General features: G+C 38.7%; 2 protein-coding genes across 12 annotated transcripts in view; one reads left to right on the top strand and one right to left on the bottom strand.

Annotated features, from left to right (window-relative positions):
* LOC143861954 (Haloacid dehalogenase-like hydrolase (HAD) superfamily protein) overlaps positions 1-26,940 on the bottom strand; it is a 49,644-nt gene that overhangs the window by 16,382 nt on the left and 6,322 nt on the right. For 3 of the 11 annotated variants that reach the window (XM_077372928.1, XM_077372927.1, XM_077372926.1), the window contains exon 1: positions 491-660. The exons of 3 other annotated variants lie outside the window; for them this stretch is intronic. The gene's annotated coding sequence lies outside the window, so the exon portion shown is untranslated. 5 more of the 11 variants (XM_077372931.1, XM_077372925.1, XM_077372921.1 and 2 more) reach the window with 5 other exon arrangements.
* On the top strand, positions 15,750-18,813 carry LOC143860143 (uncharacterized). Its single transcript, XM_077370681.1, has 2 exons — positions 15,750-18,240; positions 18,506-18,813. The coding sequence occupies exons 1-2, from the start codon at positions 15,750-15,752 to the stop codon at positions 18,811-18,813; spliced, it is 2,799 nt and encodes a 932-aa protein (XP_077226796.1).

Consider the following 26,940-nt stretch of genomic DNA (forward strand, 5'->3'; position numbering starts at 1 on the left):
TTTCTCTCCCCCTTCCATCCAAGGCCACTCCCTTGTAGTGAAAAAATTGTTGTTACAAATGCAGTAAAAGGGGCGAAAATATCACTCCCCTATTCATAAGTGTTGACACCCATATCAACTGAATCCTGTCTACCATTGGATCAAGATTGGACGGTGATACACCAGCTCAACAATGATTGATTTTGATAAATATTTTGCATTACCAAAACATAGGAAAAAACTAATAGAAAAAGAGAAAGGAAAAAAAAAAGTCGAGAGAGAAGAGGAGAGAGAAAGAGGAGGGAGGGGAGAAACAAAAGAGAGCGAGTTTTTGCAGCGATCAAAGGCTCAATCCCATAATTCAGACTCTAGAGAGAGAGAGAGAGATTGCGAGAAATACATCGAAAAACAGAGCGAGAGAGAGAAAAAATATGAGCGAGAGATAGAGAGAGAGAGAGAGAGAACGAAAAAGAAGCGAAAAGAAGAAGCAAAGAATCGCTTCAAATCTTACCGCTTTTTAACTCCCGGAAGCTTTAATAGGTCAGACGAATTTCTCTTCCTCGATTTCGCTTCAAAAGCTCAGTTTTTTTTTGCAAATTGCAATTCCTACTAAGGGTGAGTTAGAATGTAGACCCAAATTGCAATTCTCAAATAAATAAACCATATGAATGCGTTTCTGCAATTTACCTTTCGAGGGATTTGGGGATGTGGAGTGGAGGAGAAGAGTTGAGTTCGGTGAGATTTGATATTTGCACAACAAACAACCAGTGTTATACTTACATCCATCCGAGCGCGTTTGTGCGGTAACAATCAAGGGAATATTAGGCGAGCGTGAAAATATTTTCACGAAATTGTTTTTTCTTGAAAAATTATTCTATGGAATATTCATGGCCCCAAACTATGAGAGGAGCTGACAAAGGAGGGGGTGCAACTAGGCCGACCCTACCCGATGAACCCTTTTTCCAATCCGAACCCAACCCGACCCAATTTTCAACCGGACAAGGTTCGGCCCGACCTGAGGAACATTTTTTTCCAACCTGAACCCGACCTGGGGAACTTTTTTTCCAACCCGAACCCGACACACTGTCACTAGGTTAGGTCAGCCCTCCAATTGATCGACGCGACGGGGGAGAACCCGGGTCCTTTCGAAATAAAAATACTCGTCTGATTCTGATAAAGAACTCTTATGACCCAAGTTCAACCCAATCCAACCTGAATTTTTAAGCTTACAAAATAAAAAATTCATAAAAAATGCGGGGTTGAACTCGGGTCGTGTTGCCCAAACCCTCAACCAAAACCGACCCGAACTCAACACAGGTTGGGGAACCCCGAACCCGACCTGACCCGGCTTTTTCGGGTTGAACCCGACCCGAGTTGCACCTCTGGATAGGAGAAATCACTTGAAAATAATTAAACAGGGTGATGATTTTTTCGCCCTCTTAACATTATGCGCCCCCTATTAGGGTGATTATTTCACGTCAAAAAGCGTTAACCCTCTGTTTTGAAGACCCACCACATCAACAGCCACAATAACCATGATTACGCATGAAAAAAAAAAAGTGACATGGACCCCTGCACGTGACTTGGACCACCAAAATACAAGTTTTATTTGCAGCGACCTTTAATTTAGGCTAATGATATTTCCACCACCATGTTTTGACGACCTTTAATTTAGGCTAATGATATTCACACTATGTTTTGATAATCACACGAACTCACCTTGTTTTTTTATTATTAATCCCATGTTAGGGTTAGGGTTTTTAGGGTTTTAAGAGGGAGATGACGAACAGCGAGGAGCCGGCTCCTCGCAAAGTCCCTAATGTTGGTTCTCCTTCTGATCCGCTAAACTCTGATGAGTTTCCGTCACTTCCCAGACTCGCCGGAGCCACCTACAGGGTTCCACCGCCTCCGGTGGCCAAAGTGGCTACCCTTGCGGTAAGGAACTATGCTTCTGCGGCTTCCAAAAATCTGTTTCTCCCCAAAATTTCTCTGGGTGTCAAAGCTCCATCCAAGACTGCTTCAGGTGAGCCTGCTCTCTTCCTCACAGAAAATGAGATTCAACAAGGAGCAGAACCATTCAGACTGGCCTTGGTTGCTAAATGTTCCTATGGAAGGCCTTCTTTATATGTGGTGAAAGAAGCTCTGAAGTTGAAGCTTCACCTTGCCGAAGATCCCATGATTACTGTTTTGGATAAAAGACACCTTCTCATTCGATTTGGTAATGAGAGGGATTTCTTAGCTGTTTGGTTGGAGGATAATTTTAAAGTTTAGGGTTTCCTCTTCCGGTTCCTAAGATGGTCCCCTGATTTTGTCCCTGGTCTAGAACCTCCTATTGCGGCGGTGTGGATCACTCTTCCCGGCCTCCCTCTTTTCTACTTCAATGAAGACTATCTCTTCTCTGTTGGAAGTCTGGTGGGGCGGGTGCTGAAGATCGACGCTCCGACCATTCAAGGTACTAGAACCGAGGTTGCAAGGCACTGTATCGAGGTGGATATTAGAGAAAAATTTCATGAGAGGGTGTGGTTAAGTATGCCAGGGGGCAAAGGAAAATGGCAAAAGGTGATTTTCGAAAAATTACCAAAATATTGTTTTTCATGTGGTAAGTTTGGTCACCTTGGGGCTGACTGCAAAGCCAAAACTCTTTTGGTTCATGGAAAACAGCATGGAGGGTCCATTGGTGAGGGCCTGGATGACGGGAAGCCAGAATCATCCATTGAAACCGGGATCGACAGATCATTGGGGGAAGGGCTTTCAGTGAAGGCTCCCTCCCAAGCGACCAAAGTTTGGGTCGATGCTGCTTTTCCTAAAGGCAAAAGAAGGAGTTCGGGCCCGGTTCCAGAAAGACTTCCAGGTTTGGTTCCTCTGCAGCCTCCAGCTTCAGATGATGATTGCTCTCAATTGTCCGTCGTCTCCCTAACTGAAAGAGAGGAAGAGGAAATGCAGCTTGAATTGATGGCTGACCATCTGTCCTTCATTATCTCCAACAAGGAAAGAGGTATGATGGAGCGATCTAAGGATGCTTCTTCGGTTTCCAATTCCGATCTTGCACAGGTCCCTCCATTATCTCCCATCGTCGCACAGCCGGCTGCAAGCCTTGTTGAATTAATACCTGTTGATGCAATCGAAGACTCACCCCAGCTTTTAGCCATTTCGGGTGTTGATCCAAATATTGAATCTGAGACATTAACGGACTTAGTCTTGGATCCGATTTCATCTCTGCTAGATGTCCAAGTAGATTCTGTGGATCTAGCTGATCTTTCGGGCTCCTTGTTGCTGCACAGAGTTTCGATTGAGGGTGGCATTAGTCCACCTAGCCGAGCATTGGAGAAGGTCACCTCGGTTCCTCCTCTAGTGTTTGAAGGTCTACTGGCCTCTCCTCCCCATAATGTTGCCTCTCTGGTGGAAGTCCATATCTCAGATAAGAGTTCACTATCTGCAAGGAAATTGAAATCTAAAAGTCCCCGACAAAAAGTGGTATCTTTTGGCCAAGTAGAAATCAACTACCCCAGGCCAGTTCATGATCAAAGGACCAATTCAGTGCAGTCGCTAGAAGGAAAAAATAGTGGAAATGTCTTACCTCGGAGGGTTGCCCTGTTGGAGGCCAACTCCCAAATGTTCTCAGATAAGGGCAGAGAAGAGAATCTCAGCAATTCCTTGTTGTTGGACAAAGGTGCTGCTGGCAATTTAATTGGTGACCTTGAAATTGTCCCTAAGAAAACTACTGCTAAAGCTAAAGGCAAGGGGAAAAAATCAACTGGTATTAATACCCGGTCAGAGAAAGTTTTGGGTTTCCAATCTTCTTGATGAATGGGATAATATGGAATATTAGAGGGGTGAGATGCAGGACCACTCGAATGAGGCTGAACAGTATTAGAAAAATGTACAATCCTAACTTTATAGTTCTATTGGAACCTATGATAAGTGAGTCTGAAATCAGTGAAGTGGCTTTGATGTTGAATCTAAGCAATCATATGACTAACCTAGATGGAAAATCTAGGATCTGGCTTCTATGGAATAACTCCCTTCAACTAGAGTTTATCTCTTCTTCCTCTCAAGCTCTAACTGTTGAGGCTCGTCATTCGATGTCTGGAAAGGAAGCTTTCTTGACCTTCGTATATGCAAGCTGTTCGTTGATAGAAAGAAGGAATCTATGGAAGTATCTCTGCGACTGTAGTAAGGATTTTCATAAAGCTTGGCTAGTAGGGGGAGACTTCAACGCTGTTCTGAGTGTGACAGAAAAGCTTGGAAGGATTCCCCCCAGTAGCTCTTCTACATCTGACTTCCAGGATGCCGTGGATGGGGCAGGTTTGATTGACGTGGGGTTTGTTGGCAGCAGATTTACGTGGTGCAATAATCAAAGTGGTATCTCAAGTGTTCGGGCGAGATTGGATCGAGTCTTAGTAAACTCGATCTGGATGGGTGATTTTCTTTCTACCAAAGTCACTCATCTCTCCCGCTCTTGCTCGGACCATTGTCCTCTCCTTCTGAGTTTTGAATCTTCTCAGGCTCCATCAATAAAACCTTTCAAGTTTCAAAGTATGTGGAGTAGACACAACCAGTTTCAGCAGGTTGTCTTGGATGCCTGGAAGCTCCCTGTGTTTGGCAACCCTCTTGAAGCTTTTGCAAATAAACTCAAGACCACAAAACATTGTCTGAAAGCGTGGAACCTTGTAACTTTTGGAAATGTTTTTCAGAATGTGAAGATAGAGGAGGATGAAGTCATTCAAGCGGAAGCCGTTCACCTATCTGATCCTAGCCAACCCAATGCTGATCTTCTTGAAGCTGCCAATAATAAGTTGAATGAAGCTATTCTACGGGAGGAGATTTTCTTAAGACAAAAATCCAGAGAAAAGTGGCTAAAGGAGGGGGACAAAAACTCAAAGTTTTTTCACGCCTCTCTTCAAAACCAAAGGAAGTATGGGTTGATCAAGAAGATTAAGCAAGGATCCACTTGGGTAGAAGACCCAAAAGTTATAAGGAATCTGGCCGCTGAATTTTTCCAAAAATCTCTTACAGAAGAAGGGGTGGAAGAAGATGTTGAACTGTTGGAGGTAATTCCCAACTTGGTTTCGGTTGAGGATAATATTGCCCTTGTCGCCATCCCATCCGAAGATGAGGTCAAAGATGCTATCTGGGATAGCCCTTCGGAAAGTGCCCCGGGTCCAGATGGCTTCGATAGGGCGTTCTATATTTCATGTTGGGGCATTATTAAGGAGGATCTGGTTGCAGCGACCGTTACATTCTTCAAAGGAGGTAAACTCTCAAGAAAATATTCTTCTACCTTCATTTCTCTTATTCCCAAAGTTGAACAGCCCAAGGACTTCTCTGATTTTAGGCCTATTAGCTTGTGTAACTTTTGCTATAAAGTCTTTGCTAAAATTATTGTAACAAGACTTGCAAAAGCCTTGCCTAATCTTATTTCTCCTGAGCAAGGAGCTTTTGTGAAAGGCAGATGTATAACTGACAACATAGTCATTGCCCAAGAGATGATGGCTGGCCTGGGAAGAAAAGTCAGAGGTGGAAATGTCATGCTCAAAATCGATATGGCCAAAGCATATGATCGATTAAACTGGGGCTTCCTCCAAGTCGTTTTATCCAGATTTGGCTTTTCAGAAAGATGGAGGAACCTCATAAAGGAAGCTACCGAAGGGGTGTGGTTTTCAGTGGTTTGCAACGGTGAACCTTATGGGTACTTCAAATCGACAAGAGGTCTGAGACAAGGGGACCCTCTTTCTCCATGCCTCTTTATTTTAGCCGAGGAAGTTCTAAGCAGAGGGATCACTAGGCTATTCCAAGTAGGAAAAGCTTCCTATTTCATGAGAGGACGATCCTGTATTCCGATTACTCACTGTCTTTATGCCGACGATATAGTCATTTTCTCTAATGGGTGCAAGAGTAGTATAAGTCAGATTATGAGGTTTCTTGGGAGATACGAGAAGGCTTCTGGGCAACAAATTAACAAAGGTAAGAGTTGTTTCTCAGTTGACGAGAAAATGTCGTCAAGCAGAAAGAATATAATCAAAGTCAATACAGGTTTTCCACTCAAATCCTTCCCAATTCAGTATCTTGGGGTACCATTGTTCTCGGGTAGGATGAAAATTTCCTATTTCGACTTGATGGTTGAGAAAGTGAGGCGTAAGATAGAAGGGTGGAAGGGAAAATTCTTAACTTCAGGAGGGAAACTTGTTCTAATAAATCATGTTCTGGGAAGTATTCCAATTTATACCCTTTCGGCCCTAAGTCCCCCAAAGAGGGTAATTCAGAGAATAGAGAGTCTAATAGCTAATTTTTGGTGGGGAAGCTCCGAATTTGGACTTAAAACTCATTGGGTGGGGTGGAAGCGGATTTGCAAACCTAAGGACGAAGGAGGGCTGGGGTCTAAATCTATGGTGGATCTCAACAAGGCCTTTCGTATGAAGACCCTACACAAGCTTCATCTTAGGAATTCTCTTTGCAGTGAGTTTCTAATATCCTGTTATGGTCGTGGTCAACATCTCAATATGGTGGAAAGTAATGCCAGTAGCTCTAGACTATGGAAAGAAATCTTGGAAGTGAGGGAAATCTGGAAGGAGCATGCTAGATGGGTCGTTGGGAAGGGTTCAATTGGATTTTGGACTGACCTTTGGCTAGGAAGAAGACCATTGGTTGATTTCGTCGATGATCATGCTGATATAAATATCAATGCTAGCATAGCATCTCTTCAATGCCCAGAAAGAGGATGGAACCTAGAAATTATTCTGAGACATCTCCCAAATCAGTGGGAAGTTGTTTTTGCGAATTTAAAGCTTCCCATTTCAGGCAGTGCTGACCTATTGATATGGAGCAGAACTGACTCCGGCCTTTTTACCATTAAAACGGCTTGGGAAGAATGCCGTATAAAATCGGAGAAGGTGGCCTGGTCTGCAGGGTTGTGGGATTCAATTCTGGCAAGGATCACATGCTTTGGATGGAAGGTTTTTCAAAACGCACTGCCAGTTGATGTTCGTATCAAGGATCGAGGAATTCAGTTGGCTTCCAAGTGTGTTTGCTGCCTCCGAAGTAAAGAAGAATCGTCGGATCACCTATTCGTTTATGGTGAGCTTGCTAAAGCGATTTGGTCTGTTTTTGCCAGAATATGGGGGATAGAGCTCATTCCTTTACAGCCTCTTAAAAGCAGGATGAAGGTTTGGTATGAATGGGGAAAGAAAAAGAAATCCTTAGCTGGAATTCTCATGGGCAGCACCCCTCTCTTTATTGCATGGGAAATTTGGAAAGAAAGGTGTGCTAGGAGGATGGAAGGGCGTTTTAACTCAATCCGCTGGGTTCAGTCTAAGATAGTAGAGAATTTAAGAATATTGAGCGCTTCTATAGAGATTCCTCGAGCTCCGAATATGGAGGAAATTCTAGCGCTAGATCTGTTGAAAATCCAGAATCTGGCCCCAAAGCCCCAAAAAGACTCTTGGGTTTGGTGGAAAAGGCCAGAAAAAGGCTTCTTGAAGTTAAACATTGACGGGGCTGCCAAAGGAAATCCGGGTGAGGCTGGAGGGGGTGGGGTTCTTAGGGATGAGAAGGCTTCAGTGATTTTCGCATTCTCCTCCTACTATGGTTCAACTTCGAACATGGTTGCCGAAGCTAGAGCTTTACTAGATGGGCTCCGTTTATGTTTGGCTTTCAAGGTACGTAACCTCATCATCGAATCTGATAGCAAGGTTCTTGTGGATTTTACCCGCAAGAAAGACTCGTGCCCGTGGTCGATCACCTACTTTTGGAAGGAAATCCTTGCTCATATTGATTATATGCGTCCGGATGTCCTTCATCAGTTCAGAGAAGGCAATTCAGTTGCCGATGCGTTGGCGAACGCTGCTTGTGCTTCCAAAGATTTTTCCTTATTTGGCTCTTGGTCAGAAATGCCTTGCAAAGCTCGAGGAGCCGCTCGCTGCGATGCTTTGGGTCTTCCCAATATTCGGTCCGCAAAGCTATAAGGTGGAGTGTGGGTAGGATCTGCTCTTGTTAGATCTAAGTAATTAGGGTCTGTCCCCTTCTCTCTGTTGAGGCATGGTTTATGTCCCCCTTTTTCTTATTCAATATATTAAGAAGGTGCTTTCTGGAAAAAAAAAAAAGCTATTACAATTCCCATGAAGCTGTATGCAGATTAAAAAGGAAAAGACATGATGACTTTGTCTGATTGTCAGAACATGGTAGTGCAAATATCAGCAGCACATCTCTAAAATTTATCATTTCCCTCCAAATTGTGGAAATAAAAAAAAGGGAAAATTGTTAAAAAAATGCAAACATTCGGTGAAATTGTCATCAAGGGTGGATTTTGAGATATTGTAAAAGAGGGGTTGTTAGGTACTTTTAGAGAGCTCTTAGGACAAGAATACCCTCCTTCCTTTTCTCTCCACCTTTTAGCTCTAATCCCCATGCATTTTTCACCTACCCTTTTCACCTTTTATCTTCTTCTTTCCCAAGCCATCTCAAACGTGAGAAACTCCATGAAACTCCATTGAAGCTTATCATTGCCATACATTAGATACTCTATTGCCATTGCCATTTAAAAAAAAAAAAAACTCCATTGGTTATCTTTAGTTTGCTTTTGGTGCTCCGGTAGGTCCATTCTCCTCTACTTTCTTATGTTTTACATGTTCTTTTCATGTTTTTATGTTTTTTGTTATTTGGTTTATTTTCATCCTATTTACAGTGGTGTCTTTGTTTGGTTACATGTATGTTTTGACCTCTCTCTCTCTCTCAATGATTCAATGGTTCAATGGTTCTAAATGGTTTAATGGTTATAAACATTATCAAAGATAGAATACTTTATTTAAACACTTAGAACAGCCCATTTATACAGTTGAAACAATTATGTAGACCTCGAAACCACAATTTAGTGGTTTCGATTGATTAAATAGTGGTTCCAAGAGTGTAAATTATGGTTCCAAAAGTGTAAATGGGGGTTCATACATTGTAAAAGTGATCATGAGTGTATTGATAGTGATTTATATACTCATAATCGGTATGTATACAATCAGAACCATTATGTAGACATCTGAACTACAATTTAGTGGTTTCGATTGATTAAATAGTGGTTCCAAGAGTGTAAATTATGGTTCCAAGTGTACAAATATGGGTTCATACATTAAAATAGTATTTCACTGGTTGCAAAAGTGATCATGAGTGTATTAATAGTGGTTTAGGTACTCATAATCAGTATATATACAATCGGAACTATTATGTAGACCTCGGAACCACAATTTAGTAGTTTCGATTGATTAAATAGTGGTTCTAAGAGTGTAAATTATGTTTCCAAGAGTGTAAATAGGGGTTCATACATTATAATAGTATTTCAGTGGTTCCAAAAGTGATCATAAGTGTATTAATAGTGGTTTAGGTACTCATAATCAGTATGTATACAATCGGAACCATTATGTAGACATCAGAACTACAATTTAGTGGTTTCGATTGCAAAAGTGATCATAAGTGTATTAATAGTGGTTCTTATCCAAATAGGTATGCGAAAATGGTGGAAAGAATCGCTTCTTTTATCTTACACTTTAATGGGTACTTGAAGGATGAAGTATCATTCACATTTAAAAGGGTTAAAAGTCTTGCCCAACTCCTTTAGAGGCGGGTGAGTTATACTAAAGGGGGTGCGAATTTATCATCGCCCAACTAGAAGTAATATTTCATTTTAAGTGCGGATTTATCATCGCCCAACTACAAGTAATATTTCATTTTCACATATTGATGAGTACTCTCCTCTTACTCTAGAAGTTTCTTCCCTCTCCTAACCATAAACCCTAAGTAGGACCAGCACTCACGGATGGACAGTCCAATTTAAAATGGATCATGATCTAGACTCAAAAGGTATGATCCAAAAAGCAATCTGAAATTGGTCGGATCGTGACCATGTATAGGCGGATCCCATCCGAAATACAACCACTGCTATCCTTAGATGAATCTTCATCAAGTTCAAACCTATATCGTAGGATGAAATGATGGACCCCACTTTCACCCAAATGGGTTCGTCCATCTATCTATGCTTGCCAAATGAGAAAAATGTCTCTTGGGTGATTTTAATTAGTGCTTGTTTTATATGGACAGGTGTCAGCAAATCAGATGAGCCACATAGATGTACCCTCAGCATCAATCTCAGTACTTGCAACGAAGTAAAATGCGACTTAAAATGTGCATTATTATTTGGTGCAAGCACAATTATCGATTCCAAGTGTATTCCATCCACCAAAGAGGAGCTTCACTTGTATTTCGTGTGCCAACTCTTATGTTTGGAGTGGATTTTATCATTAAATAAACATCAATTTATTATTGGTAAAACGAGTGGTCAAAAGGGAGGAAGGGTATTGTAGTCTTCTTTCATGCTTTGACATAACTGACAACCCTCTTTTCACAAATTTCAGACTCTACCTTGATTCACAATTTCAGCAAATGTTTGCATTTTTTAACAACTAGTAAAAATGCACGTGCAACTACATAAGAAACATAATCATATGTTGTTTGTTTTTTATATCAACATAAATGATAAGTTGCAATTTGTAATGCTTATATCTTGATTGTTTATGAAAATGCCATATATTCTTTCATTTTGTTTCAAAGGTGATCATTGATCATCTATATTAGTTAGTGAACTTTCTTGAATATTATTGTAGATCATCCAAGTACATAGATTATATTTTATTCTACAAAAATGTGGTATGGTTCACATCAGTGTATGAACTTTAAGTGTGCCTCTATATAGAGAGACGTATAGTAATCATGATTGCCTCCAATGGCACAAATGGCAGTGTATGCAGCCTGCATTCATTAGCAGCTCATAAAGCTCTTTTTCTCACTCGGCAACATAACCATACATACCTGATCATTGTCAAATTGTGTAAGTCCTACCTATTTGGAAAAAATCCAAACAACGAACAACGTGGAAATTTAGATTAAACAAGATTTAAACTTTAACTTCGTGAAGAAAGAGAACTTGATTAAAAAAACTCAATCCCTAGATAATTGCATGGTTATCAAACAAATTGTTATGGAACTTTAATATGCAGGATATTGTTCTCATCGATGAAACCAGAAATAAAAGATTAGCATGACTCTTTAAATAGGCTTCAACTCAATGTTCCTCTTACTAAATTTGTTTTTGATCAATCCAGATACACAAATTTAAGAGGCACCTAAAACTATACATACCTCCAAACCCAAATTCAGAAAATCCACTGTACCGTCAAAAAATTAATATTTTAAGCAAAACAACACCAATAAAAATAAAGAGAATGATATTTGCCCTCCCCTCCCCAGCTTTCACCAAAGAGGGTTGGAAAAGTACAATATGAGGAAATCCCGGTGACTATTGAAATTACATGTTTAAATCATGAGACCTGAGAGTTTACAAAATAAATGATCAGAAAAGTAACATGTTGTTTCAATACAAACATAAAACTGGAAGTAGAAAATCCGGACTTAGAATGAGCAACTACATGGACAATTCAATGGCAGGAGATAATGCCTTTCTTATACTACTATCTTTGAGTTCCACATTAGAAAAAAATTAGAAAATGAAAATGAAAATGAAAATCAGAGAGTGAACGGAACTATGAAATACGAAATCAAAGACGGGAAATGACATCATCACAACCATGTTTTGATAATTGCACTAACATATCTTGTCTTTTACTATTTAAGGAGCTTTCAAGGTTTGTTACAGTTCCTAAAAAGCTCTTACAAACCAATAATTATAAAGAAAAGAGAAGCGACATTTAGTTGTGTTTGTGAAATTATTAACGCATGGTTGTACTGATATCATATCCATTTTAATCATTAGTAAAACCCTGCAGATAAATTTGTGATTTAAGGTGAAGTTTTGTACAAGAGACAATGTTCTGAAAAAGAATAAGGAAATGAATGAACTAAAATTTGGTTTATGGATTGGATATAAAATTGTAGAGTACGAAGTCCATAACAAAAAACAAGGAACTCGGCAAAAGCAAGCCAATCAAGGCTCTATCTGAAAGAATTTTAATTCACCAATTATGTAGGTGGCTATATGGAAACAAAGTCGCAGTCAGCATGGTAAGTTATGATTCCTATAATACCATGAAAAAAATAGGTTACCTAAGGCCCATCATTTAGGCTATTGGAGCTACCTCAGTAGAACTCATGTTAGGTTGATACTCAGGTTATAAAGAAGTCAGAAAAATTTGACTCCAAAATTGATTATTGGATAAAAAATTAGGCTCAATTTTAAGTCCAGTAATCAGTTTTGGACTCAAAATCGATTCTCAAATTCAAAACAAATAGGGCCTAAGCATTTATCATCAATGAAGATTAGACAGTAAAAATGACTATTAGATGACTTTTAAAACTTAATGCCCACTTAGACTAAAAAAAGTATTGAGATATTCCTCATATTATTCGATTGCAAGAAAATTTGTTTCGCACTCAATTCATGTTTGGGTCCAAAATATATAAAAAATGTGGAAAATGAAATCCCTTAACTTTTGGTCCAAATATTGCAAGAATTTCTTGACAAATGTTTGGAAATGAAAACGTTTCCTAGAATTTCCTGTTTTTCTGTTTTTTGATTACCTGTGAAAAAATAACTCAGGCCACAGCAAAAAAGTTATGTTTAGAGGGCCTTGAATTTATAATGATGATACCTCTCCCTAAAATTAAGCAATTACTATTGTCCAGTTCGTTTGAGATTGTGACAACTGATTGTGTGCCCCCAGCCTTCAATAGTCTGTTGGAGGGCTCACAATCAGTGGTCACAAACTCAAACCAAAAATTTTCATGGAAAAATAATCCAGTGTGTAGCATGTTTGCAAAATTCCTTAAAAAAAAGAGCTCAGTTTCTTGAGATGTCTAATGGGTATAAAAAAAAATTTATTTCTATTTTTAACAGTAAAAGTGGTTCAAAATTATTTTGCACCTATTTTACGTCTAGCAATTTTGCCGATAGAAAATTTTCAATTTTGACAAGAAAATCAAAAATAAGTTTTCCATACTTCCAAACAGCCTAAGAAATGCAAATATTCATAGGCAAAAAGTAGTGCCGACTTCTTGGATTTATCCAAACCGTAGTTGTTGCAACCCACTGGGGGGTGCTTGAATGTGGATCGTTGCATTTTTACCCTTCTTAGAATCATCCAATGTTGGAGATTTTGTTCCATAGCTGCCTTTGTTGAATGATAAAACATGAACGGCTGGGATCATCGAAATGGATGGGCCTACATGTACAATTTTCTATTGTCCATTATAAAAAATTTCAATAAAAGTCAAATCTTCAAAGTTCAAAGAGTCCAAATATGGTGAATTTTATTAAGATACCCATGAAACATTTTCGGATATTTGTCATAAAAAGAATTGCAAACCACTTTATGAAAAACCATTAACTTGGGAAGCTTGATCTGGGCCCACCACATGACACTGAGATGATGCACTACGTTCATTTTATAGGGTATTTTCACAGAGATGAGATGAGATGATCTGTTCAATCAATCTAGACGGTTGATCTTGTAAAACATCATGATCCAATGCACACACTCTTGCTCCCTTGCCGGACAGTCATCCCATTCATCAAAAATCAACAGTTGATTTTATTTTTTGGCAGAACCCTAAACTTACCTTGACATATCAAGAGAATATGATCATCCGATCAAAGTAATCTTAACGGCATTTTGCCTGATATGAGGCCATGAGTCAAATCAACGGATCAGATTACATGTGTGTGACACAAGCGGGCCCCAAAAATTAGTTGTTAACAACCACTAACCTTTTAGCATCTTTCAAATTAATAACGGAAGTCCTCATTCCCCGCTTTATAGACACTTTTTTTAACTCAATTGTTAAATTTAAATGATCTGAACCGTTAACAAAGGAAAATGTTATCCGCACTACTATATTTTGATGATCACACTCCTCACTTTATTAAAGTACGGTATGGCCCGCACCATAGGATTATCCAAACCGTCCATTGTGGACTGTGGAGACTATTTCAATGTTGAAAAAGAAAAACACATATACAGTGGAACCCAAATTCGAGTTTCGGGTCGGGTCAGGTTGCCCGACAGCCCAACCCGACCCGACCCGATTTCCAATTCTGGTTAATTTTTCCCAACCCAACCTGATTTGCGAAAAAAGGTTAATCCGACCCAATCCAACCCAAATTCGGGTTGAACCCAACCCACGTGAGAACATTCATGTAACAACGCTGGTTTGAAATTATATATAGTGCTAATGTCCTCATTACCATATTTTATAATGGCACTACTCACCGTATTTTAATGATCGCACTCCTCACTTTATTAAAATGTACGGTATGGCCCGTACCATAGGACAATCCAAACTGTCCATTAGATGGGCCACTGCCTACATAGGTTGTGCCCCAAAAATAATTTTCATAGGTTGATCCGAACCCTCCGATCTATAGAGGGTTATAAGTTGATCCAAACCTTCCATGTGATGGAACACAACATCAATCGGTTGTGCCCGTAAAATCATTTCCATAGGTTGATCCTAGCCCTCCAATCGATAGAGGTTTCCATAATTGTTGTTACTCTTCAGGTGCCTGGAATCCGTCAATATTTTGCAAGTCTCCTGCATGAGTAATGGTAGTTCTTTCGTCATTGTCATATGTCTTTACCTTTTCTTGGTAGTTTTTTCCCGTAATTGTCATAGATAGATACCCTGTGTGGGTACGGTTCGTATGTAGATTACAATTTTACCCTCAAATAATTTCTCATAGAGATAAATGTTAGATATCAGCAATGAGGTTAATGGTAAAAGAGTAATGCTGACGTTTGGAGTTATCTTTGAGGGGCAAAATAGGGAATTGCTAGAGTATTTATTGCCCAACGGAATGCCGAGATTATCCTTAAGGAAATTCAGAAATGTCAATGCAAAAGGTATTGTGCTGGGCTGTGGAACATGAATGAAAATAACGCAAAAGTGAGGATGACTTTAACCGGTGATTCACGCTTTATATATAGTATGAGGATTTTCCCTAGAAATTAATAAAGAAATGTAAGGAGACTGCTCTATCTGTTTACCGATACAAGTTGTGTGTTCAAAGTAAGAACTTTCCTCTCTGTTACATTAAATATGACCATGATTTTAAATTTTGATTGAGACCCAAATTTGGGACCGAAATCGGGTATACCCAAACGGTAAAATAACTTAATATTTTTCCGGAATTTCGTCCGAAATTTTGTATGAGATAAAATATTATTTTACTTGATTTCGTTGGATTTCAGCCGAAATTTCAGTTTCCGTGGGACTAAAATGCATTCCAAAACCGAAATTTGAAACCATGCATATGACCAAAAAGCCTCTAGAAAGACAATTAGGATAGCCTCTCTGTGTATTTCTGGTCTCCATCCTACCTGCCTTGGCTCCACACGTAGAAGAAAAAGAGAACTTTCAGAAAGGGGAAAGAAGAAAAAAGAAGAGCAAGAAATTCGTTGCGCACCTCTCCTCTCCTCTCTTAGGCTCGAAATATTCGTCTCATTCACTTCCCGTTTTTAAGAGAAATCCATGGAAAATCCGGTAGAACCATTTTCCAAATATCACGAAAAGAGAGGAGGGGTATTTTGGTTGGCCAGAAAGTCGGTCAAGTCAAAGAATCAAACGAGTTTGTCAGAGTTCAGGTCTTCGTCACAGTCAACACACTACTCTCCTCCTCATTTCCAAGAACAAAACCCATATAAGCTTTCTCTCCTCCTCCTCCTACAAAAATATCATTCACCCCAAGAAAAATTACATAGATTAAGCTCCCACCAGTTAAAATGATCAGGTACGTTCATTGGTCCTTCCTCTTTTTCTTCTTCTATAGTATGCCTGTTGTATTCTCTCAACTCTCTCAGTACCAGACAAACATCATTACCAGACTTGCTTCCCGCTTCGAGATATCTTATTGGAACACCACAGAACCAAACCCCTGTTCTTGGAAAGGAGTTGGGTGCTCTGGAAACTACATAACCAAACTCTCTCTATCTTTGTTTGGCATCTCCAGCACTGATTTTCTTGTTGGTTTATGTCAGATTGATTCTATACAGTATCTTGATCTGTCAAACAATTTGCTGAACTCTATTCACAAGGGTTTTATTAGTGATTGTGGCAAGATAAATGGGTTAAAGATGCTGAATTTCAGTAACAATATGTTGTCTGGTTTCTTGCCTGCTTTTAATGGTTTTGGTGGATTGCAGTTCTTGGATTTGTCTTATAATTTACTTACTGGAAATGTTACTTTTCAACTAGATGGGTTGGTTCAGTTAAGGAGCTTGAATTTGAGCCATAATTCTTTCAATGGTACCATTCCTACCAATCTTGGAAAGGGCGTGGTTTTGGAGGAGTTGCAGCTCTCAAAAAACCAATTTCAAAGTCAAATCCCAGAAGAGATCATGAATTATACAAATCTAACTCTTTTGGATCTAAGTGAGAACAGTATTTCTGGGTCTGTTCCTGCTAAGATAGGAGAGCTTTCCAAGTTAGAAACTCTCCTCCTTTCTTCCAATAATCTGACTGGTGTAATCCCTCAAAGTCTTTCAAGGATCAAGACTCTGTCACGATTTGCCGCACACCAAAACAATTTTACAGGATCAATACCTCAAGGAATTTCCACATACCTGAGGAATTTGGACCTTAGCTATAATACTTTAAGAGGCTTGATTCCATCAGACCTTCTGTCACCTCCTAACTTACAGGCTGTTGATCTAACATCCAATTTGCTTGAAGGGGCAATCCCTACGAACATCTCTCGCAACTTGTTCCGCTTGAGACTGAGCATCAATTCACTCAATGGATCCATCCCTTTGGTGATTGGGGAGCTTTTTAATTTGACATATCTTGAGGTGGAAGGCAACATGTTGACAGGGGGAATTCCTTTGGAGCTGGTAAATTGTGTGAACTTGACACTGTTGAATCTCGCCCAGAATCAGCTGCAGGGTTCATTGCCCAAAGGATTGGGTAAGCTTAAAAAACTAGCAGTTATGAACCTCAATAGGAACCATTTATATGGGGAAATCCCTGCTGAAATTTCCCAACTACAGAACTTGCTTACACTTAACCTTAGCCAGAATTCATTTTCAGGTGCAATTCCTTCAGCAATTTCAAGCTTACCACTCCTTTTGAATTTGAACTTGGGAGGCAATGAATTTAATGGTTCCATACCTGATGGAATTGGTAACTTGAATACGCTTTTAGAACTCCAGTTGGGGGGCAACATGCTTAGTGGAGAAATTCCACTAATGCCATATAACTTGCAAATAGCCCTCAACCTTAGCAGCAACCTCTTCACTGGATCCATACCCTATACTTTCAGGATACTGGAAAAGTTAGAGGTTTTAGATCTCTCCAATAATGGGTTTACCGGTAAGGTTCCATTCTTGTTTCAATTGGGCAGCCTACGACTGCTAGATCTTTCTAATAACCAGCTTTTCGGAACTCTTCCACATTTTAGATTCTTGACAATCGTCAATATTTCCGGAAATAGGGATCTCGTCGCACCTCCCTCAAGTCCTCCTACTCGTATCATTTCTACTCGTATCATTTCTCGTAAGCAAAGAATCCCGACTGCTGTGGTGATTGTTGTGACAGTTGCAGGTGCTGTTCTTGGTACGGGGCTGGTTGTGGCAGTGATATTCATATTGGTTTCGAGACGTTCTTATCAGGTCAATGATGAACACCTTCCTGAGGTTATCAGTGGTCATCTAATCACTGCAGATAGCATTCACAGATCCAGTATAGATTTCACCAGAGCCATGGAAGCAGTTAATAATCCTGCTAACATCATGCTAAAGGACAGGTTCTCTACGTACTATAAGGCCATCATGCCTTGTGGAAAGACTTACTGTGTCAAGAAGCTTAACGGCAGTGACATAATGCTTCAGTTTGGGAGCCATGAAAGGTTCACACAAGCACTGGAAATGCTAGGAAGTCTGAGCAATTCAAAAGTAATGAGCCCTCTGGGTTATGCTTTGACTGATGATAGTGCTTATGTATTCTATGAATGTGTTCCCAAGGGAACTCTCTTTGATTTTCTTCATAAAAGTTCAGGAGCTGCTTTAGACTGGCCATGTCGCTATTGCATAGCACTTGGGATAGCTGAGGGTCTTGCTTTTCTCCATGAGTGCAATGAACCAGTTGTAATACTCAACCTTTCAACAAAGACCACGCTACTGAAGTCATTGAATGAGCCTCAGATAGCAGATATCGAGCTTCACAAGCTCAGTGGGGGCCTCTCTAATGTTGCTGGTTCTGTGGCGTACATTCCTCCTGGTGAGAAAGCTATACTATACCACTCTTTTCTATTTGAGTTGTGGAAAACTGATTTCTAAGTTCTTTAACATTGCTGCTGCTGTTTTCGTTGCCCTGAAATGATTTAATCTAGCGAAGTCTATCTCCATCTATGTAGCTCATAAACAAGGTTGTTCTGAGAAATTGATTGTTTGTTACTAGCAACCCCAATAGTGACATGATATCCAGAGGTATCACTACAGTCTGGTATTTCAACTGATGTTGAATTTGTTGTTTATGGTTGCAGAGTTTGCTTACACAATGAGGGTGACAATGACTGCCAATGTCTACAGTTTTGGGGTCGTTTTACTGGAATTACTGACTGGAAAACCACCCATCAATGAGGGAACTGAGTTAGCCAAGTGGGTACTGAGTCATTCATCGCAGAGTGATGGGTGGGAGCAGATTCTCGATTCTAGTGTGAGCCAAACCTCACCTGAGGTTCGCAGTCAGATGCTATCAATCCTTAAGGTTGCTCAGGCTTGTGTTAGCATCTCACCAGATGCAAGACCCAAGATGAAAAGCGTGGTGAGGATGCTTCTTAATGCAAGATAATATGTGCAGAAAAAGGAAGTATCAGTTTTGTAGAGAAAATACTCAATTTCGATCTGCTTATTCGGTTGCTATAGGCATAATGCATCTTTTCCTGTCTTGAAATTAGACAGTTATCTGTTATCTCTCAACTTATACCTGTAAATATACTTGAGCTGTTTCTCTTTGACAAAAGATATACACTAGGGAGCATGATATTTACATACATATTGGAACAAAAAAAATTAAAAAAATCAGTCCATTTTTTGTGTGTGTCGGTGATCAGCTGGGATCGACCCTGCAACCTCAAGGTTGAGAAGCAAAGCCTCAACCATTGAGCTGCAGGCCCAATCCTAGAATCAGTCATCATAATCCAAAACAAACATGGATCATGATATTTAAAGACATAATGGAACCAAAAAAATTAGTTCTCAAAACATGAAACAAACAGGGGGCATAATAAGCATACTTACAGACTGAAATAGAGCATGATATGTACATACATAATGGAACAAGAAACAACTGAAAACAAGGAGCATGACTGAAATCGGTTTTCAATATCCTGAGAATATTTTTGCATGTATGCTACTGAAATCGGCATTCAAATTCCTTAGAATATTTCTTCATGCATTCTATTAAAAATTAGTTCTAAAAAATCAGGAACAAACAGGGAGCATGATAAGCATATTTTTTTTTAAAATGGAGCATGATATTTAGTAGACATAATGAAACACGAAAAAAATCAAAATATTAGTCAAAGTTCCCATAATCTAATACAAATAGGGAGCATGATAAGCATAGACAAAAATGGAACTAAAAATAATAAAAAATTAGTTCTTATAATCCAAAACAAACATGGAGCATGATAAGCAAAGACAAAATGGAACTAAAAATAAAAAAATTAATTCTTATAATCCAAAACAAACAGGGACGTGATATTTACAAACATAATAGAACGGAAAAAACAGGGTACATAACTGAAATCGGTTTTCAAAGTCTTGAGAATATTTTTGCATGCATGCTATTAAAAGTGGTTTTCAAAATCCTCAAAATATTTTTTCATGCATGCTATGAAAATTTGTTTTCAAAATCCTAAGAATATTTTTGCATGCATGCTATTGAAATCGGTTTTCAAAATCCAAAATGGTGCAGAACGCGCGGCGTGGATCAAGTCTTATATTATTTATTTTCTATTTTCGTCATTTTATTTGTAGTATTTTTTGGGGCATAAAATCTTGTTCTTTTTGCCTCATTTTGGTATTTTTAGAAAGGTTTTTCGATTACCCATATAAAGTGCCCAACATTAGGCGATTCAGATTTGATTTGGCTAAGTTATAGGCATTTTATGGATATGGTATAGGTATATTACAGGATTACTATTTTAGAAATATTTTAGTTATGGTTCTACTTTTTATTTATGTTACTTTAGTTAGAAGATTGAAAATAATGGTTAGGCAAGTATTTAGGGTTGTTATTCTTGGGTTTTGGCTCTCTATATAATGTAATGGCATGAGGAAAGAAATAAAATAGATTGAAGAAAGTTTATTTTTTGGGACATTACTTGTGAAGAGAGCATTGGCTCTTTCTCGTGGGTGAAGGAGCTTCGCTTCTTTCACTTGTTATATTCGAGTTTTTCTCCAAACAGTGGCATGGGTTTTTAAACCCCCATGAGATTATTTTAGTCCCTTATTGTGTTGGTCTCCATCTTGTGTTGCCGCTCGACACGCTCCTTGCATCAGTTGGTATCAAAATTAACTGTCCACGTTTGTAGACACCCCATTTTGACCGGACCCTAAACTGCCATGTTTGAATAAAAATCCTGCAAATAAATGAATTAGAGTCCCAAAATTGATCCAAGGGTATTTTAGGATCCCAAGAATAACCCTGCAAAATATCGAGGAAAACTGATAAAAAATGCACAGTAAGACGAGCCAAGTTTGTAATGTAGTGTAAAAGGGGAGTGAATTATCCAATTAATGACTTACCTGTACACTTAAGCCATAAGGGGGGTGTATTAATCAAGCTAGAAGACCACCTTAGCTTAAGATCTAAGCTACGTACCTGTTATGGGGGGTGATTTATCTTACCCTAATCTCTCATTAAGCTTTTATTCCTAAGACAACATAGCAAGATAAAATACACTTCAAAAGGGGGCTGTCCAGAAAACTTAAGGGGGTTAAAAATTAACAAAAAGTCTATAAATAAAAGAGAGGGGTGGTCGTTTGTAAGAATTCTCCTCATTTTCTAGGGTTTTTGCTAGATTAGAGAGAGAGAGAGAGAGAGAGAGAGAGAGAGAGATTTTGATCTCCTTCGGCGGTCTTCTCCGGCAATAATCTCACCAGAATTCGGCATCCTTGTTACCCTAACCAGCATTAGCATCACCATCTCCTTCTTCCTTCCAATTTGAAACCCTAGTTTTGAACCTTATTTCTTCTTCTTCATTCTTCTTGCTCAAAAAATCATAGATCTAAAATACATTTATAGATCTAAGCTTTAGATCCATTAGATCCAAGTCCTCTACCTCTATATCTAAACCCTAGCTTTTCCTTATTTCTGTTCTAAAATCTATTCTACCGTTTCACAACCTCCTTCTCTTAGATCTAACCTTCACTTGACGATTTCCTCTCTAGATTTTCTCAATATCAGTTGATTACAGTGAGCTTTGGCTCTATTTGCAAGATTTCATTTCCCGTAAGTTTCTTCAGGCTCCGATCAAAGCATTGTTTGAGTAAAGTTTTCTTCATCTGTATAAGTAATCAACTCCATTAGGTAATTTCTTCATTTTTGTTTGTTATATTTTAGGATGAACTTTCTTTACTATAAGGAGTATGCGTGGATGCTTAGAAGATATTGATTTAGATCTCTCACATTTATGGTAATATTTTAGCATCTTAGCTCATATTCCTGTGAAGAATAAGATTTAATTGTAGATCTAGCCTTTTGAGTTGGAATTCTCATGCTATTGGTTTATATTTCTGCAAATGATAGGATTTGGCTACAGAGCCAACCTTTTAAGCTGAAATTTTCATGTCAATGGTCCATAGTTCTGTGGATCTAGTTTCGAGCTAGAGTTTTTATGTCAGTAGTCCATGTTTCAGGATTAGATGATAATTTTGTGCTTACAAATTGATTTGTTCTTCATTGATTTATGTTTCTGAGCTAATTTGATAGCATTTCATATGTATAAATCAACTTCATATTAAGGCTACATGGCTAAGAATTAGTTCACTGATCTATGTTTATGAAACTGTTTTAATACTAATGCTTAAATAGAAAGTTGATTTGATAACAATTAGTTTCCATGAAATTGTTAATGATTTTAATGTTTTAATCGAGGAACGTTTAAGTGATAGTTTATGGTCAAAAGGTGGAGGTTGATTTTAATGCTTAAATGTCTATATGGTGATTTCAGATTAATGTAGTGTGCTCATCTATTAGTTATGTTGTTGGCATAAATATTCATGTTGTAACGTGAGGTTGATGCTTAGTTGATGATTGTATCTTGGTTTCGGGAAGGTTAGAATAGGAGATCCATATATCATAATGATTTTTGGTCATGTTTAGCATTAATATTCATTGATATTCTTTTCTAATTCTATTTGGGCCGTTGACATGTGTTAGAGCCTGACTTTTGCATTCTACATTCACCTAAGTGAATCTTATCCTTTGTAATTTTCCAGAAGTGAAAATCATGTTCAAACATATAAAATAAATTATTTCTCTTACAGTGGCTATACCGATTCAATAGAGAGTATGTTAATTATAGTGTCTTGTTAATAAGAGATTTTGGTAGAATAGATTCTGAATACTTCTAATGGAATAAGAATCCAAAATTTTGATATTTGTTGCTTGAGTCTGTACTTTTTGTATCTTGGTGAATAAGTGATGGTTGTACTCAACTTCTTTATTCATAGATCATTGCATAGTAGAATCTTGCTTCATTTCAGTTTGAAGTGGTAGTATGCATGTATGAGATGCAGTCTAAGAATTTAAGCTTTGCTTTAGTTCATTATCCTTTGAGAATCTTTGCAAACATTTTCTAATGATAAATGATAAAAGATTTTGGCCATTTCTTCAAACAGTTTACCATTTTTTTTTAAGAATTGATGATTGAGTATGTATGTTGCATATGTTTGGTAAGTTGGTCATTTCATAATCTTTAACGAATAGAATATGAGAAGGGAAACTTTTATCCATTTGATTTGATTGATTAAATTTAATTTACTGTCAATGAGCTGAAATAACTTCACATTAAGTTGCTTTGTATGATATGCATTCAAGAAAATAAATTTCGTATGAACCACTTGAACATAAAGGGTAAGTTGAGTCATATGCCAAGTTATTATTGTTTTCTTTCAGGAGAGATTAAATGCTTCCTTATGCTTTTTATATCAAATCACATCTTTAGATTAGAATGGCATGATATTATCTTAGAGTGATGTTGATGAACTAACATATTGCTTTGTTACGATGATAATATTGTTCTATCATTTCTTGCTTTACATTTATCAAGCTTATTGGGTGATATGTCTGCTGATTCAAAGTAGTAGTGATAAAAGGATAAACATGTTGTTCTCTTATGATAGTGATGTAATTCCATATTTTTCTTATCTTGCATTTGCCGAGTTTAGTATCTGATATACTTGTTGTCTTATAGTGCAATGAGTTGGTGCTTATGTTGTTTTGTTAGATAATGATATAATTCCATTGCTTGCTGATATACAGATAATTGTGCAATTTATGTTGATATAGATAGGTGCATTATATTATTAAATAGAGATTTTACCCGAATATTATAATGCATTGATCATTAGCTTTCTCCTGTGGGAGAATTCATGATAATAAATCTCTTGATGTGGTTCATGTGTCTTGGTGTATAGAATCCAATTATCATTTCCGTGAAGTCTCGAATTCAATTAAATTGTTCCATTTTGCCTTATCATATGCATGGTCATCTCATATACAAGGTCTGATAATTAAGCATAGTTACTCTTTAGTTCACCTTGACGATTACATTCTTGTTTATAAATTTCAGCCAAAGTTTCAGTACTTATATTCCATTGATTTGTTCTTCCTTTCTTTGAATTTTCCTTTTCTGTTTTAGGATATTCATTGATTTAGAGATGATCAACTACTTTTAGGAAGTTGTCCAAGAATACATCATTGTCGGGGCTGTGATAGGGATACTTGGAGCCCACTCCTCAGGAGACTTGCTTAGTCTCATCAGTCATGTATTCTCTATAGTTCCCTTCCTTACTAGAGACTTGTTTAGTCTTATAGATTCTCCTCTTCTATCATTGCTGGGCAAATGATAAGGTCCCTTGGAGCCCACCCCAGTTGTCTCTTCTCCTTCTAGGAGACTTGCTTAGTCTAGTTAGTACCCCTCTTAGGGTCATTAGCCCAGGAGTCGGTCATTAGCCTAGGAGTTGGTCTTTTAGCCTAAGAGTCTGTCCTTTAGCTTAGAAGTCTGTCCATGAGTTAGGAAGTCTGTCATCTAGGTATCCAGTCCTCTTCCTTTAGCGACTGGCTCAGTCTTATTAGATTTTGTCTTCTTCTTGGGATCATTTCCTTCATTCAGGGACTCTAGTTCACATATTTTGGGATTCCTTTTAGCTTTAGTGAGATACACCATCAATGGAACTTGATTCTACCTCAAGCAGAATTCGCATATCACAGTTTCTTTGATAGTACCATTGGTAGATCTCCCTTACCCTTTGAGGCCATCCTTGGATTTTCCATTCCCCACCTGCTTGACCGTACCACCATACCTTACACCGAGCATAGCAGTGCTGAAGCTGAGGATCTTGTCCAGCACATAAAAGAGGTACAACAAGAGGTGTTGGGGCGGTTGCGTGCGAACAACGAGAAGTTCAGGGCAGTCACAGATCATCACCAGAGAGGCTAGATATTCAGCATGGGGATTCTGTCATCGACACTCTTTCGACATGATTTTTCTGCGATTGGAGCCACTCATTTTACATCGCTTGGAGGGTTGCCAGAGCCATACCTCATTGTCTCGACATCTTGTGGAGATCACATCCTGCACATTTGGACAGTGGATGCTCGTCGAGGATTTCATAGGAGATACTTGACCAGTTGGCGTGGATGATCGGCTTTGTGGTTGGATGCCAGACAGATACGACGACTCCGCTATGACGTGTCATGGCATGCATCAACTCTTTTACTCGACAGAGTCGAGTTCTTCCTACCCGGGGAGAACTGATGCAATCCGACCATTGGATCTTTTTATTATCGTTGACACCTTGCTTATTTCTCATGTTATTTGATTACATTAGTTATTTTGGACCTTGATGTGGGGGATGTCCACATCATCTAGGACCCACCCTTGCACACACCACTTATGACTTTTCCCTTTTGTTTAGCTAGTTTTTCCTATTATGCCCTTATGCTACTAATTCTTCTTCTTTGTGAGTAGGGTAATAACAATCTTTTCACTTTCATTTTAGTGAGTTAGCAAAGGGGCCCACCAACAAAGCAATATAAAAGATAAAGCAAGAGGGGAGAAAACCTAGTTTTTGATAGAATTTGCAAGAGAATAAAAAAACAAAGAAGCCGCAAGTCTCCCCTTCCTCCACGCCATGGGCGTCCTCTCTCCTCTCTCGAGGTAGCCTCTTCTCTCTCTCTCTCTCTCTCTCTCTCTCTCTCTCTCTCTCTTCATCTCTCCCTGTCCCTCTCGCGTTTCTCCCTATTCCTCCTTTAATCTCCTTACCTAGCCATCTTTTCTTGATCTCTCTCTATGTCGTCCCTTATTTTTTCCCTATTCCTTCTATAATCTCCTTACCTAGCCATCTCTTCTTGATCTCTCTCTATCTCGCCCCTTATTTTCTCCCTATTCCTTCTTTAATTCCTTACTTAGCCATCTTTTCTTGATCTCTCTCTATCTCGCCCCTTCTTTTCTCCCTATTCCTCCTTTAATCTCCTTCCTAGCCATCTTTTCTTAGAATCCCCCATTTCTTTACCCTCTTTTCCTCATACCTTCTCCCTATTCTCTTTCTCGCACCCTCATACCTTCTCCCATTCCCTCTAACCCTCTATAATCTCCTCTGTACTTCTCTTTTTCCTTCAAATTCTTATTTTGGGGACGACGCTGCTGCTCGGACATATGGATTGCACCTAGGAGCTTCTCTCCTATTCTCTTGGCCTCTTCGCTAGCAAGATTTAAATTGAAAGGACTGTTGTGTTCAAACCAGTAAGATTTTTCTTTGATTTCGGCCCTTTTAGGACCCCTTTCGCCTTTGAAACCCTATAGGAACCTTACCCATAAGTTACCCTAGCATATTTTGAGCCTTTTGTCATTTTCTAATAAATTTTTGGGCTTTAGATCTTTCTTTTATGTTATGGACAACAATGAATCAGTGAATAAAGTCAGTTATTTGAGCCTAAAAACCTATCTTTGAGTCATTTATTTGATATATTCAATAACTGCTTGAAGGAGAAGTATTTATCATTGATGGTCCGTTGCTTACAGTTCATTTCATGCTTTATTTATGCTGAAATTTACCATTAAATGTTTCTCTATTTTTTATGGGTTACAGATGGTTGTATGGATATGAAGATTTGGTCCCATTGAGCTCCTAAAATCCTGGTAGTTATTCGCGAGCCTCCGGGTTTGCAACATTAATCCAATGGGCAATGTACCTCCATCCAGCAACTAAGTCCTACCCACAAAATTCCACAGGAGCACGGCCTCTAATATAAAAAACTAGGGGTTTTGTCTCATAAAGCAAGCATGTCCTAATAAGATGGTCGGACCTTGCTATTTGTTTCTCAGATTATTCCTCCCCTATCTTGTTACTACGAAACTCCTCTATTGAAGCCTTTGATGTTGATCTTGATGACTCCAACACTTTGAAGCTGGAATTATCTGGTTACAGAAGTTCTCATACCACTCGCAACCCTGAACCACTTACAACTGACTTGTCCTCGTACTCTTCTCCCACTCCATATTTTGCTCCAGATCTAGACTCCAACAAGAGAGAACCCCTCAACTGCAATCTCCCAAAAATTCTTATCTGATCAAGATATATGACACACATTTCTAGCCCAAATGGTACACTGTCAAAATATATCTCAAAAATCCAATTTTACCCAGATTGGTGCCTTGGTTATAAACAAGAGAAACAATTGCCA

Source organism: Tasmannia lanceolata, unplaced genomic scaffold, assembly GCF_043159265.1.
Source record: "Tasmannia lanceolata isolate RefF3 unplaced genomic scaffold, GAP_Taslan_0.1 ptg000037l, whole genome shotgun sequence".
Lineage (NCBI taxonomy): Eukaryota > Viridiplantae > Streptophyta > Magnoliopsida > Canellales > Winteraceae > Tasmannia > Tasmannia lanceolata.

Excerpts from the sequence above, each read along its gene's own strand:
- LOC143860143 (XM_077370681.1), top strand. The coding sequence starts at position 15,750 with ATGATCAGGTACGTTCATTGGTCCTTCCTCTTTTTCTTCTTCTATAGT. Across the intron at positions 18,241-18,505 it reads TGTGGCGTACATTCCTCCTG|AGTTTGCTTACACAATGAGG; the intron begins GTGAGAAAGCTA and ends TTATGGTTGCAG.